General features: G+C 43.9%; 1 protein-coding gene across 1 annotated transcript in view; it reads left to right on the plus strand.

Annotated features, from left to right (window-relative positions):
* Positions 1–18139, plus strand: part of celsr2 (cadherin, EGF LAG seven-pass G-type receptor 2) — a 60365-nt gene that overhangs the window by 30725 nt on the left and 11501 nt on the right. Inside the window, exons 3-9 of the mRNA XM_069678729.1 lie at positions 2188–2410; positions 8162–8277; positions 8374–8462; positions 14186–14343; positions 14767–14930; positions 15189–15314; positions 17391–17557. Coding sequence (XP_069534830.1) covers positions 2188–2410; positions 8162–8277; positions 8374–8462; positions 14186–14343; positions 14767–14930; positions 15189–15314; positions 17391–17557 — 1043 coding nt within the window. The remainder of the gene's footprint in view (positions 1–2187; positions 2411–8161; positions 8278–8373; positions 8463–14185; positions 14344–14766; positions 14931–15188; positions 15315–17390; positions 17558–18139) is intronic.

The raw sequence follows: 18139 nt of genomic DNA on the forward strand, positions 1-18139 counted from the left end.
CGACTTTAAAGCATTATTACTAAACATGAAAGAACAATTTACATGCATGTTTAATCATCCTTTCTCTCTGTAGTTAAAAACATGTTCAGTTCTTTAGTGGTCTCATCCAGCGTCTCTACGTTTGACTCTGACCGAACAGACGAACCCAACATTAGCGATGAAACAAAGGAACCTGCTTTCAGTGGACTGACTGGAGGGATGAATAGTCAGAGAGTAAATAAAAGGCCTGTGTGTCAGTGGGTGAAGATGTGGGCTCAGTGTGTGTGTGTGTGTGTGTGTCAGTGTTACAGTAGAGCTGCGGTACACAGAGGAAGTCTTCCACTCTGCTGACTGAGCGGCTTTGACACAAATTCCAGCTCACGCATGGGAGAGCGTGCGGTCTCGCCCGAGCAACTGCTGCAGCCTCCCGTCTGAGCTGCAGACAAACGGCACATGTGAGCCGGACCGCGGGACAGAGCGGGACGAGGAGGACGAGGAGTGGATAGAAACACAGTGTCATTGTCTGCACATGTCTGGCCCACTGCTGCTCTGCTCTTCCTTTAAGTTGATCACTGTTTGCTTTGTCGGTGTGGTGTGACCTGTGATCATCTGCCTCTTATAGTTCAGCTCAGTGGGCTCTATCGCTGCAAAGATGTTTAGTAATCAGAAGACTAAGAAACTAACGAGTTTTTGATACTTTTGATTAAAAAATAAGTGACATGATGAATCAATTATAAAAAAAGCTGTTAATTCATTTATAAGCTGTCAAATTTCAAGCTCTAATATTCATGCGCGCTGTGTGCTGGTTTGCCTCAGAAGTGTGACTCTCCGCACCGTGGATCAGCTCGATATGAATCTCCATAAACTGTTGATTCAGTATAGAAAACTGTGAACTCATCAGTGACTCAGTTTGATATAAGCACACTGTTATTCCATTTTAAGTGGTGGAGTAAAACTTTGATCTGATTTTGATAGTATGATTAGAAGGAAACACGGTTTTAAATTATGGCGAGAGAGTGGAACTATTTGTCATCGGCGTCTGCAAAGTAACATCAGCGTTGACAATAGGTAAAGCGTTTGTGTAGTGTATTCTTATTTTGGCTTTTGCCTTTATTGTATAGGGCAGCTGAAGAGAGACAGACAATGTGGGGAGGAGAGAGTCGGGGATCGCATGCAGCAAATGATTGGCAGGCCAGGAGTCGAGCCTGCGATCAGTGCGTCGAAGACTGTAGCCTCTGTATATGGGGCGCCTGCTCTACCAACCAGCGCCCCATAACTTCAATTTCTGACCTTAGCTAAAATGATGAGTTTTTTTTAATAAATTAGTTGATCAAAATATAATTATTTTTCCATTTTTCCAGCTATAGATGCCAACATCTCTTTAGTCCCAGCCTCTAGAATGTGAGGATGTTTTGCTGTTGGTCTTTTTAAATAAAGTGATGAGAGGATACCTGGCAGATTCATCAACTATGATAATGACTAGTTAGTAGCCCTACATGTGACCCATAACTAACCATCCTTTTAATGTGAACATCAAATAAACGTTCTATGGCAGAATGTTCAATGAATCACATTTAGGGTCTGATAGATGTGTTAGACTCACCTGCTTCTTTGTGATTTCCTGTTCAGCATTTAAAAAGTGATCTCATCAGATGTCTGTTAGATGAGAGGAATCTGTCAATAATCACCACGAGCCTCCGCCGTCTGCAGAGAATGATCTATAATTTCATTTGACCGCTTCAGAGTCGCACTGCGTTAACACTTCTCACTGCTCGGAGATATCAAGTTGTCCCACTGAATCTGAATGCAGCACAAACTGTCCTCAGAGGGAGGAGGGGGGAGTCAGGAGGGGGAGTCATGCCGGCTGTGACAGAGGGTAGAGACATGAAACTGAAATATTGAAGCTGCAGACGTAGAGGAAACAGAGTTCATAATTTTGCCTCCTCTGACACGCTTCAACCTCGTCCTGCATTATTCATCCTCTCATGTATGTTTAAACCAGTACAGCTGTATGTTTCAGGTGCATAATGTCACACCTCCATAATGTCACATACATGACAGCTGCAGTGACAAAGCATGTAGCAGTGCGGAGTCCCTTAGGAGGAACATACAGGGATGCCCGAGCTTATGCTGCCTGTCACAAACCATATTAATCCTCATTACTCTCTCCTTCTCCTTCTCTCTCTCTCTCTCTCTCTGTGTGTCCAGGAGAGCGCTGCGAGCTGTCGTCCCGCTCCGGCCGCTGCGCTCCGGGAGTCTGCAAGAACGGCGGCTCCTGTGTCAACCTGCTGGTGGGCGGATTCAAGTGCGAGTGTCCGCAGGGCGGCTACGAGAAACCCTACTGTGAGATGACCACACGCAACTTCCCCCCGCACTCCTTCCTGACCTTCAAGGGCCTCCGCCAGCGCTTCCACTTCACCCTCTCTCTCACGTAAGCACCCCCCCCCGCTCCCAGCTGCAATATGCTGCAGAGCACCTGGTTCACCTGCGCTGCTCTGTCACCTTTCAGTGATTCACTCTGCATCCACCTCCACATCATCCCTCTGCATGTAGGCTCTCCAGCTCTCCCCTCTCTGAAGTGTCCCCCCCCACCTCACATTTATGTAACCGTAATGGTGTTTAAAAGCAATAATGGGCTCACTGAACAATGGCCATCTTCTGTAGAGCCACTTCGGTATTAGATTCAAGTTCCCGTTCTATAAATACAGAACCAGCACTGAAACATGCTGCCTATCAGAGGTGTGAATGCTGTACTGAAGTGCAGGCTGTGACGCAACAGTGTGACAGGAGGTGAGCTGAAGGAGCTGTGTTTTTGGAGAGAAGACTTGCATAAGATGAGGAAGTTAATCCTGCAGCAAAGAGAGAGTCTGATCTTAGTTTAGTCAGTGTCAGCGCCCGGCCAAGATCAGCACGGCCTCTCTCACCGAGGTGGAGCCTGAGAGAGGCTGTGTTGTTATTGTAGTTAAGGAGGCCTACTTATTCTAGTTACCTCCTCTGTTCAGCTTCAGGTTAAAGGTTATTGTAGTTTTTAGTCCCAAAGGTTTTAATATTTTTCAATGTCCACTTCTGTTTGATCTTTTCTCTATTTGATCTTCTGTCTTCGTCCCGAAAGCTCCGTGGGGAATACAATCATTGTATCATAGAAAAGATCGTCTCTTTTTAGTCCAGAAAATTTGATATAATAGCCCAAAATTACAAGTCTCACTAAAACACATAAAATGCCCCATATCCTCATATAGCTATACTCACTTCATATGAAAAAATAAAATAAAGCAGCTTAACTTGCCTGACACAATAACTCTGAAACTCTTAAATGTATTTGTCTCAGTTAAACACTTTTACCAAAATAAAATGACAAGACTGATATCACTCTAATGTTTTTACGCTAGTATGTAGGTGGGACAAGCAGCCTATTAGCTTATCTTAGCAAATCGCTTGCACTGCTAGCTAAAAAAGTTTTTTTTATACTTAAATTTAGAAGTGATTAAATAAATGACATATAACTTGATAATTAGTGAGCTTTACAAATGGTGGTAGGTAGATTTTGATGCCTGTGGACAGAGACGGGCGAGCAGCTACTCCCCTGTTTTTCCTTTTTGCTCAGCTAAGCTAGCTAGCGCAATACGCTGACTTGACTTCCCAGATTGTCAAACTGTTCCTTTAACTGGGAGTCACTTGATTTCAGGAAAAAAAAAGGCACGTGCATGCAGAACAAAAATCCCTCTTCAGACTATTTTCGGCGTTGAACTTTTCTCTGACGTGAGAGGTGCAAACAGAGATGTCATTGCTAACGCTAGCACTCTCTGTGAGGGATGGAGGTGCGATATTGTGCTGTAATTAGCGTTTAGTAAAAATAGCAAAGATTTGAGCCCAAGGTTTCTTTTTTTCCTACACAGCACAAGAACACCTCATGTAAATTTCATTACATTGATTTCAAGAGTAGACACTTTTACTTTCTGCTTTTATTTCACCTTTAGGCTCTCCACACAATCATGGTTTAGGCATGCATTTGAAGGTGTTTTTCCATAGATGAGTATTTCCCTTTTTTTTTCCTGCTGCTCTCCAGCTTGTGTCAGAATCTGTTGTAATGACGTAGGTCCATCAGGCTGTGAAATTGAAGCTGAAGCGTATAATCTGTGCGGTTGATCACTTGGCGGTTGTCTTGTGGAGGGGGAGGGGCTTCAGAAACGAGCAGATGAGCTGTGAACACTGAACACATGCAAAGACAGCAGGACTCCCGATCTGCAGGAATCCTCCACGTGATGAAATGTAATCATCGATAAAAGCCGTCCGTTCTGTTTGATATCTGTCACAACAAGTGACAACAAGTATCAGCTCTCGATAGTATCACAGGGAATATGTCCGGCCTTTCTGCTTCACTTATTGTCATTCTTGTCACCTTAGACGTGGCTGGCAGGGGTTGACGCTCACAATGGCTGCCGGTGAAAATAATATCCCCCTTGTGAGCTTTATGGACACGGCCCTTCTTTAAGTGCGGTTCAGATGACAGTGTGTTTTTGATGAAGAACCGCTCAAACCAGTTTTAAAAGTGGTCTACATTTCACTGGCAGGTCACACAAGCTGTGAAGTAGCTGCTGTGTAAAAGGTGCCGATACTGAGAGCTCCAGGCAGGTGAGGTCAACAAGTGTCTCTGTTACCTGAGCCCGCGCTGATCAGGTTCTCCCAGAAAGAGCTTCTGTTATGATGAGAGGCTCAGGACGTGGATCCTTTTCACTCAGTGTGACGGCTAATTTTAGGTCTCATTCGAACACAGTTCTGGCTCTTGACTTCTGTGATTAAGGCTGAGATTCAGCAGAAAAGCACAGTGTGTTACAGGATCAGCACAGACAACATTTCAGCTCTTTCCATTGTGGTGTCTGTAATTATCTGTGACTGAGCCGATGTTTAGTCACGGTTCAACTCAAATAAGCACTTACATTGAACAAACTACAACTAAGGAGTCTTCTTTAGCTTTGCTTGCCGCTCTGTGACATCAGCAATACAATCCAATAATAATGCTAACATGCTAATGTTAAGCAGGTTAAATTTTAAACCTCTTGGTTTAGCCTCTGCTAATATTTGCATTGATATGATTTTAAACATTATTTGATGCTTTAATTGCAACAAAATTTCTCAAAAATCTCTCCAGAATAAACAAAATACACAAAAAAAGGACGGTACAGGGCAATTGCCGGCGCATACGTCCCAGATGACCAGACGTCTACGGTTGGCTCGTTTAGTCATGGTTGTAACTCTTGATTTTCCTCGCCGACGGTCGCTTTCCTTTTTAGACTGTTTGCTTCATCTGAGCGTCGAATTTGTATCTTTTTCTTTGGATTTTCACTTATTTTTGAAGTTGTATCTGTAGTCATCCATCTTTTCTTTGTTTGTTCAGCCATAGTAGATTACTGTTTACTCGCAACACTTGCAGAGACCGGAAAAGCAGCCGCTTAGCTCCGCCTACTCTCTCTGGCAGACCAACCACTGCTGGGTGATGGAAAACACGTCACTAACTGGGCGCCGCTTGTTTGTTTTCACAATGTCGCCACAGACACCCAGTCCAAAATAATACTATATACCGCAAACGCAAAGGCTTTCATCAGTGGGCCATAGGCTCAATCACCATTGTGTTGCCTCATTCAGCGATAGATATCGACTTAACAGACATTTATTTACATCTTTAAAGATGTAATTTCAGTACGGTACATGTCTGAATCTTTAGGTCTGTTTTGCCTGCACTTGATAACATTTCCACCTCAGCCAAGCTTAAAAATGACATTATGACCTTTTCTTTTTATAAATATCACACTTTTTTTTCTGTGTTTTTTGTGTTGAAAATGTACAAAAATACAAACTAGACAAAAAGTCAGGGGATCCCCAGAGTAACTAGAATTCAGCCTCTGGTAACTACGATTGACTGAAAGAAAATACTCATGCAATCTTTCAGTATTAGTCCTGATCTTTCATCTAAAAAAGGCAGGAGCAGGAAGTCGGTTCATCCTCTGGGACCATGAACGTCTGCATCATTTTTATCTGAATCATTCGATAGTTGCTGAGATATTTCAGTCTTCCCCAAAGTGTTGAATCAACCGTCTGACACCGCTGCCCTCAAGCTAAAAATATTTCTTAACCCCAGGATTTAAAGCTTCTCCTTCTCCAGACATAGAAAGTACATCATCCAACACAGAGTTCTCTATTTATATTCCACTCTTAAATCAATACACGGCTCTTATATTCTTCCTCACCACTGCGCACGTCATACGAGATGCAGCATGTTAGCGTTGCGTGACATGGTTCCCTACATAAGGGCGGACTGGTTGTTATTTTTACTGATGGATGCCTAATGTGACACGCAGTGATGCCAGATGAGTCAGTGTTTAGCTCCGGCTGATTACTCTCATAGTTCAGAGGGCTCAGGGGGGCAATGTGGAGAAGCCTTTTAAATCGATCCATCAAAGACTCGAAGCCTGGAGACTGAGGGGTAATAGACTGTGGATCCAGATTCAGGTTGGCGTTGTGTGTTCTTTACAGCAGATACAGACACGGCCCCTGTCTGTGCTCACTCGCTGCTCCTACTATCAGCCGGAGCATCGGCATCCTCTTTCCTCTGAGGTCGTGATTATCGGGTTTTTTTTTCCAGTAAGCAGGTCAGTGGTGCCGTGCCCTCTGGCTTTCCTCCAGCTGAAGAATACTGCGCAAACAGCATCATTTACAGAAGACCCTCAAACCATGAAGACTGAGGGAGGGGGGTGGGCGGCATGTAAAGATACTCGGATGTGAATGACACCCTTCCTGATGAATAAAGGGAGACGGCAGCTTCTTTTAAGGCGTAAAAAAAGAAGCGTTGGGGTCTTCTGTTTTTAAGAACCACTTTTTAAAATAATGCATTCGTGTTTTTTCGGAAACTTAAGCTGCTTGTTAATGGAGCGAAAATACAGACGCAAGTAAGTCACACATGCTGCTCAGTGGGCAGATGTGCACAGAGTCTCATAGCTGGGTCCCCCGTGGGACTGATAATGAACACACCCGATACTAAGTGCCATTTTTTTTACTGTAACACACTTTCACACATCACAGCGACCCATTTCCACAGATTCAGATTTACGAGCGCAGACCACAGCTGACAGGTAAAGCCTGATATTTTTAACGTGCTTCCCCACGTACTTTGATGCCACATCCAGAGTGAGACAGTCTGGTCCCACAGCTGGAAACCTTGTGAGCGCAGATATATCGAAATATGCATTAATATGCGAGGATCATGCAACACGTCGTCTCCCGGGCGATCCGGTTTCAGCATCGAGATGCGAACAGAAATGTGAAACTGCGGCTGTGGTTACAGCACTCACAGCTGTCTGTGTTTTCTCCTCCATGAGAAAAATATATTGTGAAGCTGTCGTTACTCTTCCTGTCTTCCTTTCTTAATGCTTTCCTCCACCCTGCCGCTCTGACATTGCCCTAGTTTCCCGCCTCTGTGTTGTAGTGTGGTTTAATGTGGCTGTGTGATATCTATTCACGGCACGCAGATTCTGTATGCGTTCACTTCTTCTCCCTGACTCGGCCTTGTGTTCATGATTAACCTCATTATCTGCGCGCTGATCTCTGTTAACATCAGCATTGTTACATCCTGAGCTCATATTCATGATAGTAGGATGCGAGTCACGCCATGTTACTGCGCGGTGTTCAGAGCGCTTCCAGTGTGAAAGGAAAGCAAGGTGAATGAGATGGGGATGGTAGGGATGTTTTTAAATGGGTCAAAGCAGAAGACCACTGCCCTCCTTCTTTTCTTATCTTTTTCCCTCTGTTCATGTGCGTCACAGGCAGGCCGACAGCATGCGCTCTTATTTTATACACGTCAGTCGTGCTTTTTTGTATCTTTGTGTTTAAAGGCCTTAAATTTCAGCTGCTAAAACATCTGGAATTTGTTTCTAGTGAGAACATGATTTTAAAAACGGGTTTATCGTAATGAATGTCACCCAGCTCAACAGTGTGGCTTATTGATGTGAGTGTGTGAGGTGTGTATCGGGTTTAACTACATAGACTTAGTCACGCAGACTACCTAATGGTTATTTGTTAACCTTCAATTCATTTGGTGAATATGAGTATAATAAATACATAAATAAATGAGTAAATATAAGAATGTGTTATGGCAAATGTAAGTAAATTAAATGTCTGTTTTTTCCAGATTTGCTACCAAAGAGCCGAACGGTTTGCTGCTCTACAACGGCCGCTTTAACGAGAAGCATGACTTCATCGCCATGGAAATCATCAATGAGCAGATACAGCTCACCTTCTCCGCAGGTAGAACTGTCAATAACGATTTACTTGTTTTTTCAGTTTCATTGCATTTCTGCTCCGAGTGTGTCTCAGTTGTTCACCTCTCTGACTGTTTCCCAGGCGAGACCAAAACTACAGTCTCACCGTTCATCCTCGGGGGAGTGAGCGACGGTCAGTGGCACGTGGTGGAGGTCCACTACTACAACAAGGTATGATCCTGCCAAAGTAATAGAAGAAGGAAAAATGCTTTGGCTAATGTCTCAGTGCAAAGCTTTCACACCAACAAGGGCATCATGTCAAATATTTGCTGGCTTGTCATCGTTCTGAATTCTAAAAATAATAATGTAAGTAAAATTAAACTTTCTTACCGAAGCCCTTAGCGGACATGCATCCATACATTTTATTTACTCAGTTTTACCATTATAACAAGTAATGTCCGCTCGTTTTCTCGAGATCTCGACTTATTTTTCACATTAACACAAGATAACAACGCTGCACCACTGTAACGTCAGACGATTATAACTCATGTCCCCAGAGTTGCAAAAGCACAAAAGAAACTGGCTTAACTTTTCTCATCAGTGTGGGCTATGGCAGCATGGATTGTCCTGGTCTGTAATATCACAGTGACCAGCCTGTTGTTTTGTTTTCTAGATCACCGGAAAATGAATCCGTTAAAATGTGAAAACCGTTTTCCTGAGATAACAAGAACAATATGTTGAGATCTCAAGATCACAACCGAAAATGACTCACGGGAAAACGGAGCAAATAAAATGCATGGATGCATGTCTGCTAAGGGCTTCCGTACTTTTTGCTGTTTGAACAGCTAACAGCTGTCGAATAGTTTGACATTCTTGCTGAAAAACTTGCCCCTGTCTTGCCGTGAGTTAGATAAGATTGATAACACTCAAATTCTGTGTGGCAAATATGAAGCTACCGTTAGCAGACAGTTAGCTCACCAGCTAGCTTAGCCCAGTCCAAAGACAAAGTCCAACCACCAGCTCAAAAACTCACTTATTGAATGTTTTATCTTTTTTCTTTGAACTTGAGCACAAAGTGAACACAAAATGACGTGATGTGCTGATTTTGTCACCTCTGGACAGAGCCAGGCTAACAGTTCATAACCGTTTCTAGATTTTAAGCTAGGCTTTAAGCTAGGCTTAGCTAACTAGCTGCTGGTTGTAGCTGTTTATTGAAAGTACAGACATGAAATCTTCTCATCTTCCTTTGAACTCACTACATTATGATCACGCTTTCATTTCCCTCATGTAATTACTTGACAATAGCTGACATACTTTTGGTTGAATGTGTCTGCTGCTGCTTCGCTCATCAGGTGTGGCAGCTCAATACCAGACATAGTTACTGAAGAGATTCAGAGTGAAGTCAGGTCGCAGGTTTGATCCCCTGCAGACGACTGTCAGAGTACTTTTATCACAGTAAAGTCTGCAATAACAACTGGTAGCTGACTTGTTTTCTCAATACAAACTTTATCTTAAGGACATCCATGACTTTAGTGGATGTAAACCAAAGAGCAGACATAAAACCCTGAGCCATGAGCGTTTGTTGCACTGCCTCTTTACTGTCAGACTAAAGAATCGCTGCTGACAGGCTGATGATCTGGAAGAAAGCCAACAGTCCAACGAGACACTGACAGAGACTCAGACTAGAGAGAAGGAGGACGAGGAGGGGGAGAGGGGGGGTTGAATGAATGAAAACCAGAGTGTAAGGAGGCAAAGTTTCTCCAGACTGGATTAAAAATGTTTTCATACATTTCTCTGTAAGAACATCACAACAGCTCCACCACTGAGAGATGTATGGAGCTGTTGTCTCTGCTCTCTCAGTATTTTCCCACCCAGCACCAACACACAGGATGTCACATTTTACTCTATTCAGGAAGTCACTTTGCATCATAAAGATGTTGCCAGGCAACACCCCCGCTGCTCACATTTTCTATGGAGGGTCTATGATAACACGGCCGTGTCAGATTTTAGGCAGAAAAAGTGATGAAGGGGGAAACTTGTGGACTTTTGGATGAAAAGTGGTCGCTGCTTTGCCACAAAGACATTAAAGTCTCATTAATCAGTTTGGTACAAAACCCGACAATCAATCGACTTTTGTTGTTTAACTGACCTCTGAGCTTTACATCTGTAAGTGTGCTGAGTGTTTGAAGATGACACGGCTCGGCTAAAGTGAGAGTAGCATGTACAGGACGAGTGCAGCAGGAAGACTTACAGTTTGATAAAATCATCTTCATATTTCTATTCACACAAGTTGCTGATGTGCTTTGACGCATGAGCCTGAAACACTTTTCTTTTCTTTTCTAAGTTTATTATCTTATTTGGTAGCATGTAAAATAATGTATGAAGTAACTTTCATGAATTGATGATCCATTAGGAATGAACTTACCTCATAAATTTAAAGAAACTTGATCATTTTTTAATGGTGAGTAAAAGGAATTTTATTATATGTATTATACATCATATATGCATTATTAAAAAGTGCCACTCCAGTACTCATCCTATACGTGCTTATTACCGCATAACTTCCCAGATGTGTCCTGGGTCAGTCCTCACGGCTCTAGCTGAACTAATCCCCCCCTCTTCTTCCTGTGAGTCGCTGAGGTAGAAACGTGGCTCCTCCCACTGAAGGTGTCCCATGGTGCCCCACTCTGACCCGTCCCTGTCCGCAGGGGGTGGGGCAGGGTGAGGCGGGGGTGGGGGGCATTTTAGATTGAAATGTGGCTTTCAGGATGGTGGGGGACTGTGGAGAATGGCAATGACCGCTGCCTTTGTGTCGGGCTCGGCTTCCTTTGGGACCATGGGCAGTGAATGATGCGGCCCCGGGGAAGGTGCCCCTCTCTCTCTGTTCTCCCGCATGACAGAAAAGCGGAGCAGGAGAGGAGCGAAAGGAGGGTAAAGAAAAGCTGAGAGACGTATTGACTCGGGCTTTGAACGGGGATGCTGCGCTTCAGGGCCGACCCCTCTTGTTGCTATGGTATTTTCAGTCAATCTTAAATCCCATATTTGTGTTTGTTGCTGCCTCGCTCCTCCTAAGAGACCCCTGTCGCCCTCTGTGACAGGGAACTCATATTCCCATAATCCCCTGTAGCTGCGGGTGAGCGCAGTGTTTAATGTGGTCTTGGGTAAATATGTGCGTTCCAATCAGCGCTGACAGGACGGGGTTTTGTGCGGCACGGAGACGTACTGACAGACAGTCATTATTGGAGAGTCAACAGGCGTGACTGATGACAGCAGAGGTCAGTGAAGGGAGCGTCCAATCTGGAGCGCTGCCTGTTCCACCGCTTTCACAAACCGTGGAAAACAGCATGTCGGATGAGTTCACCTTTGGCAATTCACACCGCGTGTTTGCTTGTTTCATCATCAACAAATTTGTAACCGATTGGCCTCAGGGAGCATCAGAGAAGTAAAAAAACCACCTTCAGAGTGTGTTCCCATCTACTTAGCATTTCAGTGAGAGTTTCCCAGTCAAAAATAAATGTTGGGACTTCCTGTGGGAAAAGCGCTCAACAACAGGGCCTGTTGTTCCTGAAGTATATCCATCACCTGAACTGCAGAGCGAGGAGGAAGTTGGCATAGTTACCATGGCACCTAAAATAATGATAACATTAAAACCACGAGCATCTTCACATCCTGTGATTTCTCAGTCTGAACTCAAAGAGGACAAGAAGTCCTGTGTTCAAAGTCCAACCTGCATTTTAATAAATCATCCTTACCAGGCCACAAATCATGAGCTGCTGTGTTATATTATTATTATATATGTTAATTATTATGCTTTAATAATTTAAGTTTGAATTAAGATAGTTGCCTAATTGTGCACAAACATTCATGGTCCTCAGAGGATGACATTTCTATAGCTTTGTTACCTTTAAAGGGGCCAAAATGTTCTTTAGTCTGTCATCAAACTCCTGAAAAAACACTTAGCTGTTCATCGTTTAGTGCTAATTAGCAAATGTTAGCATGCTAACACACTAAAGTAAGACTATGAGCACGGTATACATAATACCTACTCAATAGATGGATGGATGGGTGGATGGATGATAGTTAGATGGATTGACTTTATTGGATTGACTTTATTGATCCCAAACCGGGGAAAAAACATGATCATGCTAGCACTGTCAATGTGAGCATGTTAGCATTCTGAGTTTAGCCTTTAGCTGAAAGCACATTCCTCCTCACAGAGCTGCTAGCACGGCTGTCGACTCTCAGTCCGAAGTTCTTTACTCTTTGATGTACTTTCTCTATAAATCACATGTTCTCGTGCTGCTTTTATGTTACAGTAAGTTGAGGACAATTTTCCACTCTGATGGACGATAAAGATTTTATTCACCTCCTCTGTTCTGCATCACACGTCACGTCAGTGTAGATACAACGCCAGCGCGACGAACCGACGTCTCGTTTCCCCCGAGAATAATCAGGTGGTTCAGATGAGGTGTTGTGATAACATTCAGCCAGACTTTTTATAGTTATTACTTGTCTCATCTCATTCATATCACTAACACTCAGCACACACTGTGATCACAAGACACAGAGCGAGCTCAGGAATTTAACTAACTGCAGCCTCTCAGTTACAGAGTCGTATTATTAGAGGCTCACGGAGATTTAATCTAATCTACCCACAGAAAAAAAATCATGTGAGAGAAATTAAATTGTGGTGCTGCCTTCAGGCCAAAATTATATCTGCCATTACTGCACTGCTTGATGAAGTGTGTTTTGTCTTAGTGGGTTTCCTCTGATAGAGCTGCTAAAGATGTTACACCAGCCACGGAGAACTACAGTACGTCTCCAGCTGGGTGGTGAGTTCTAATTTACAGGATCAGACAGAAGAGACGAGGCGTCACAACAACAGAGCAATCAGGACATTATCATTCCTGAGGCCTCATGGAGGGCTGAAAATCCAGACAATCACAGCTTTATGTTGCTGTTTTCAAGCCAACGCTTCATATCATCTCCGCTCATGAGACGAGCTAATTCCTGCTAAACCCTGTCTGAGCAGCTGACAGCTCAGCGGCCCGTCGTCGCCTGCAGGTCGGCTGTGTGCGAGGGCGGTCGCTGCTTGGGCTCTCAGCCCGCGACACCGGCTTGAACCCACACTTAAGGTTAATATGATCCCTACATGACCTCACAGGAACTGCCGGTTTGTAAAGAGGTCACGACCTTTTATTGACAGGATCATCATTCTCTCCCCCGCGGACCCCTCCTCCTTTTGTTGCTCCCCCCATTGATTTCTCAGACAATGAGGAAGATCCTTTGTCGGCAGGGATGGTGTCCTGCAGAGAGCCAGCTCTTCTTCTATGCGTGTGTGTGCGTGTGCTTGCCAGCCGCTGCCTTTAGCTGCAGCTGTTATTATATCAATTATTGAAATACTCAATAACAGAGAGCTAACGGTGAACGAGGAATGAACCCGGTGTGATGCAAAAAACATTTATGTGGTTGTTTTTTTCTGAGTATCAAAGCTCAAGAGTTTTATCCGGCTCGCACTCAGCTTAGCTCTGCCTGAGACTGCCAGAAGTTTCTTTGTTGTGTCGTGGGCTAATCCTTCATTAAAGACAGCAGAATACGGAGATATTTTAATAACAACCTATTTCTGAGAACTATTTATAAACCCTGGGGGACCAAAATACTTCAGCATCTTAAAAATAGCAGCGCAGCAGTCACTGCTTTTTCTCTCAGTCACCGTTTCATGATCCTTATGATGACAAACCTTTTGGGAAAACTCAAATAAACACGACACTTTAGGACAAGTCAACGCTTTCCTCTTATCTTTCCTGTTCAATCAAGCTATTTTACTGGTTCTGCTTTATATGACATTAATTGTAATACTTGCGCAGCACAGAAAACACAGATTGAGTTAGATGGATATCTCTCTCACTCCATAGATCATCTTGATATCCATGTGTTTGTCTCTCTCTCCACAGCCGATCCTGAACCAGGCCGGCCTGCCGCAGGGCCCCTCGGACCAGAAGGTCGTCGTAGTGACGGTTGACAACTGCGACACCTCAGTGGCCCTCAGGTTTGGTCACATGATCGGAAACTACACCTGCTCTGCTCAGGGCAGCCAATCAGGATCGAAGAAGTAAGTCCACAACTCAGCAGAATTATGAGTTCATCATTTAAAGAACAGAAGATGAATCTTATTTCTGCAGCAAGAATGTTATAAATAAACTCTTGCTCGTTGCCGTACATCTCCCCTCATTCCTCCTGTATTTACTTCATTAATTTAATAGATTACTTTCTTTGCAGTTTGCTCATTAAGAGAGAGAGTAAACTTGTTTAGAGACGCAGATCCACATCTCCAGGGTGTTCGCTAAGCTTGACTTTTTTTCCTTTATCGTGTTTATCCTTTTTTCTGTTTTCATAACCAGGGGAAAAATACAACTGCGAGTCTCTGTGATGAATATTTCATGCGTCCCCCCCTCCCCCCTCCATTAATGTTTATGATGTAAGGGCAGAGCAAAACTGCGGATGCATGAATGTTTATGGGTCTCTGTGTTTTCAGATCTCTGGACCTGACAGGCCCGCTGCTCCTCGGGGGGGTCCCCAAACTCCCGGAGGACTTTCCTGTTCGCAATCGGCAGTTCGTGGGCTGCATGAAGAACCTGCGTATCGACAACCAGCACGTAGACATGGCCAGCTTCATCGCTAACAACGGCACTCTGCCCGGTACGCAGCAGCACTCTTCTCTACTTCTACTCTTAAACCTGAGTCTGCAGTCAAACACTGTTTTATTATCAGACGAGAAAAGTGAGAGACGAGCAGAAGGAAGACTATAATGAGCACAGCGGGGAGGTCTAGTCAGTGGAAATGAACATTGTACCTGCTATGAATAGTTCATCACCCCCCAGCTCTTTGAAACTCTGATCTAATGAGCTAGAACAGATCAAACGGAAAGATCAACCTCTTATTTTCTCACCCTCCCAGGATGCTCTGCCAAAAGACATTTCTGCAACAACAACCCGTGTCTGAACGGAGGAACCTGCGTGAACCTGTGGGGCTCCTTCAGCTGCGACTGCCCGCTCGGGTTCGGAGGGAGAAACTGTGAAAGAGGTGAGTGTGTCGAACAAAAAAACGCAACAGGCGTCGGACAGGAGATGAGACCTGACAGGCATTCGTCTGCAGTTTTGACCTCCATCTGTGTGACCCGAGCATGAACCTGTCATCGAGCATGAAGCCGTCGTCCGTCAGGTTCTAAATAAACAGAATACAAACAGGGACGGACCCTCACTGCTGCACAACATGCTGCTTTTGCATTTGAAATGAACAGGTGGAAAATGAACTTACTTTATCGGCTATATTTCAGTCGTACACATTTAAGACAAGCCTGTTGACTGTTTCTAATACCTGATTTATGACACGGAGAGTCGAGCTGCTTCAGGTCGAGCTTTCCCATGTTTCCATGATGTTTAACCGTTTAAGACTAATCTCTTTTTGACATCTGAACACGTACAGTAAACTTCTAATGTTTCCGTCCCCGCGTTCTCCAGTGTCTGTTTTTGTTCCACCTGATCCGCTGCAGCTGTTCGCTCCGCTGATTTATGGTTTGCAGCAATTTGAGGAGAGGTGAAGGAAGAGAAACGAGCCGTGTCGACGACTCCGGCCAAACAACGTGCAATTGTTTTTTTTGCGCTTGAAGTAGAAAAGATTTATTAAAAGGCATGCAGGTTGAATTAAAAACGGAGGATTAGAAGTTGTTCTGCAGAGAAGTAGAGACGGAGCTTCAAAGGAGGACAGATGTGTTCATTAAAGTGCATGAGGAGTATAGAAAGCGGGCCATACGGCAGAGCGGTCACGTGTTACTGATCTCTGAAGGTGATTTAATGAGCTCGGATCACTCGAATATATTATCTAACAACCAACTTCAACACCATAACAGGTGGTCTTTAATGTTATGTGTGTCTATGGATGGTGCAGAACTTTATTAATATCCGATTATTCAATTAACACACAACTATTCTGAAAATCAAGTGTTAGTTTGACTGTATTTTCAAGCAAAAATGGCAAAAAAAAGTGTAAATTTTCTGCTTTTCTTTTGTTTTATTTGATACTTAAGTCATGTCATCAGACATTTAGCATAATCATAAATTCCACCTTTTAAAAATATATGTTTTGATACATTTGGACTGAACTACAGCTGCAGTTTCCCTCTCCAGCTAACAGCGGCTGTTACAGCACATCAGGCTTATTTGCCGTCACTAATCGATCATTTCGATCGGCTGCTTTCCCCCGCTTTGTGCGGAGGAGACTTAATGAGAGGGAGCCTGCTCACATCACGCCGAGCGTCCTTTTGTGTCACTTTGTTGACGTTTGAAAGAGCCAGAAAGCTTCTCCTGGGCCTCAGAGTCGGTGCGTGAGTTCACAAACACCAAAACTTCCTCCTGAATCACAAACTACAGAGTAAAGCTACATTTGAAATTAAAATCAGGCTGCTACACTTAAAGAGGAGTCATTTGGGGTTTTAAAGAGCCCCTCCAGACATGATTTAAGACATATTAAAATGCTCTGCTTTGAATAATAATTAATGTATGAAATGTTTTTTTCTGCAGAAAAAAAAGAATTCCCTTGTTAGAAGTTCTTAAAGTCTCAGTGAAGAAACAGAATCCATGAATATGCAAATATTTTCCGTTTCTAAAGTTTAACTGCTGGACACTCGATGTTTCCTCCATCACTGGAGGTTTCTCATAACTACACAATGAGACTGCTGCCTGCAGACTAGCTGTGACTGTAAATCCTGTTTGTACACGCTCATCTTTAAATCGCGGTGAGCGCAGACAAACTTCTGCAGATGAAAGTGAAGACGGCTTTCTACCATCAAACTCTGCACGTACACCGTTCTGCACAGAGAAGCTCAAACATCACACCCAAAGAGAAAGAAGGCTTTAAAGCCGTTGATCTGAGCTTTCTGGGAACATCTGATTGTATTCCAGGCAGCCTGTAAAGAAGCAGATTATTACAGGACCGTGTATTTCTGTCTGATAAACTGAGAGCTGTGATAACTTGGACGTGATCAGAGAACATATGGGACTCACTGTGTGACAGAAATGACTCACTCTGTGTGAAACTTTCTCTCTTTATTTATCACTCCATCCAACCTTTTATCTTCTTCTCCTCATCTCTTCGCTGTAGTGATGTCCAGCCCGCAGCGTTTCCTGGGTAACAGCCTGCTGCAGTGGAACAACCTGGCGGCGGCGGCGTCCGTCCCCTGGCACGTCGAGCTCATGTTCCGCACGCGTCAGGCCAGCGCCACGCTGCTGCACATCTCCGCCGGCCTGCAGCACAACCTCACCCTGCAGGTGAGCGACGTGAAGTCACACCTTTTTCCGAACCTCACGCTGATGCACACAAACACAGCACCAGACGCTCGCAGGCTCTCTGTCTGCTTGAGGCGAAGTTGCATCAGCATTACATTATTCTTCTGCGCTGAAGTGTTGCAATTCAAAGCAATTTATCCTCAAGGGTAACTTTGATGAGGAAAGAGAGACATTTTAAAGGAGTAAAAGCGTATTCCTTCATGAGCGTAAGTCCAGCAGTGCGCACCTGAAGTCTCATGAACATTTTAGAGTTAAAGCTCCACCTGTTGGTCGTCTGAGCTGCAGCATGTCAGAGGATGTGGAGACAATATTAAAGAGTTATGAGACATTCATGGTAACATCTGAGGCATTTTAAGCCACTTTATTCACTCTTTCTTGTTACACAACTGTCTGATAATCTACTCCCCATCCTGCTCACCTGTGATGTGCAGCAACTCAAGTTTTAGAGAGTCTATCATGTGATGTGAAGCTCATTCTCCGTGATCTATATTCTCCGTGATCTATATTCTCCTCTTGCTATTGAACATCGATTCAATCTCCCTCCTGCTGTTTCCTCCCTCTCAT

This window comes from Semicossyphus pulcher, unplaced genomic scaffold (genome assembly GCF_022749685.1).
Source record: "Semicossyphus pulcher isolate SPU_LCO1_2020_fin unplaced genomic scaffold, fSemPul1.0.p SCAF_3, whole genome shotgun sequence".
Classification (NCBI taxonomy): Eukaryota; Metazoa; Chordata; class Actinopteri; order Labriformes; family Labridae; genus Semicossyphus; species Semicossyphus pulcher.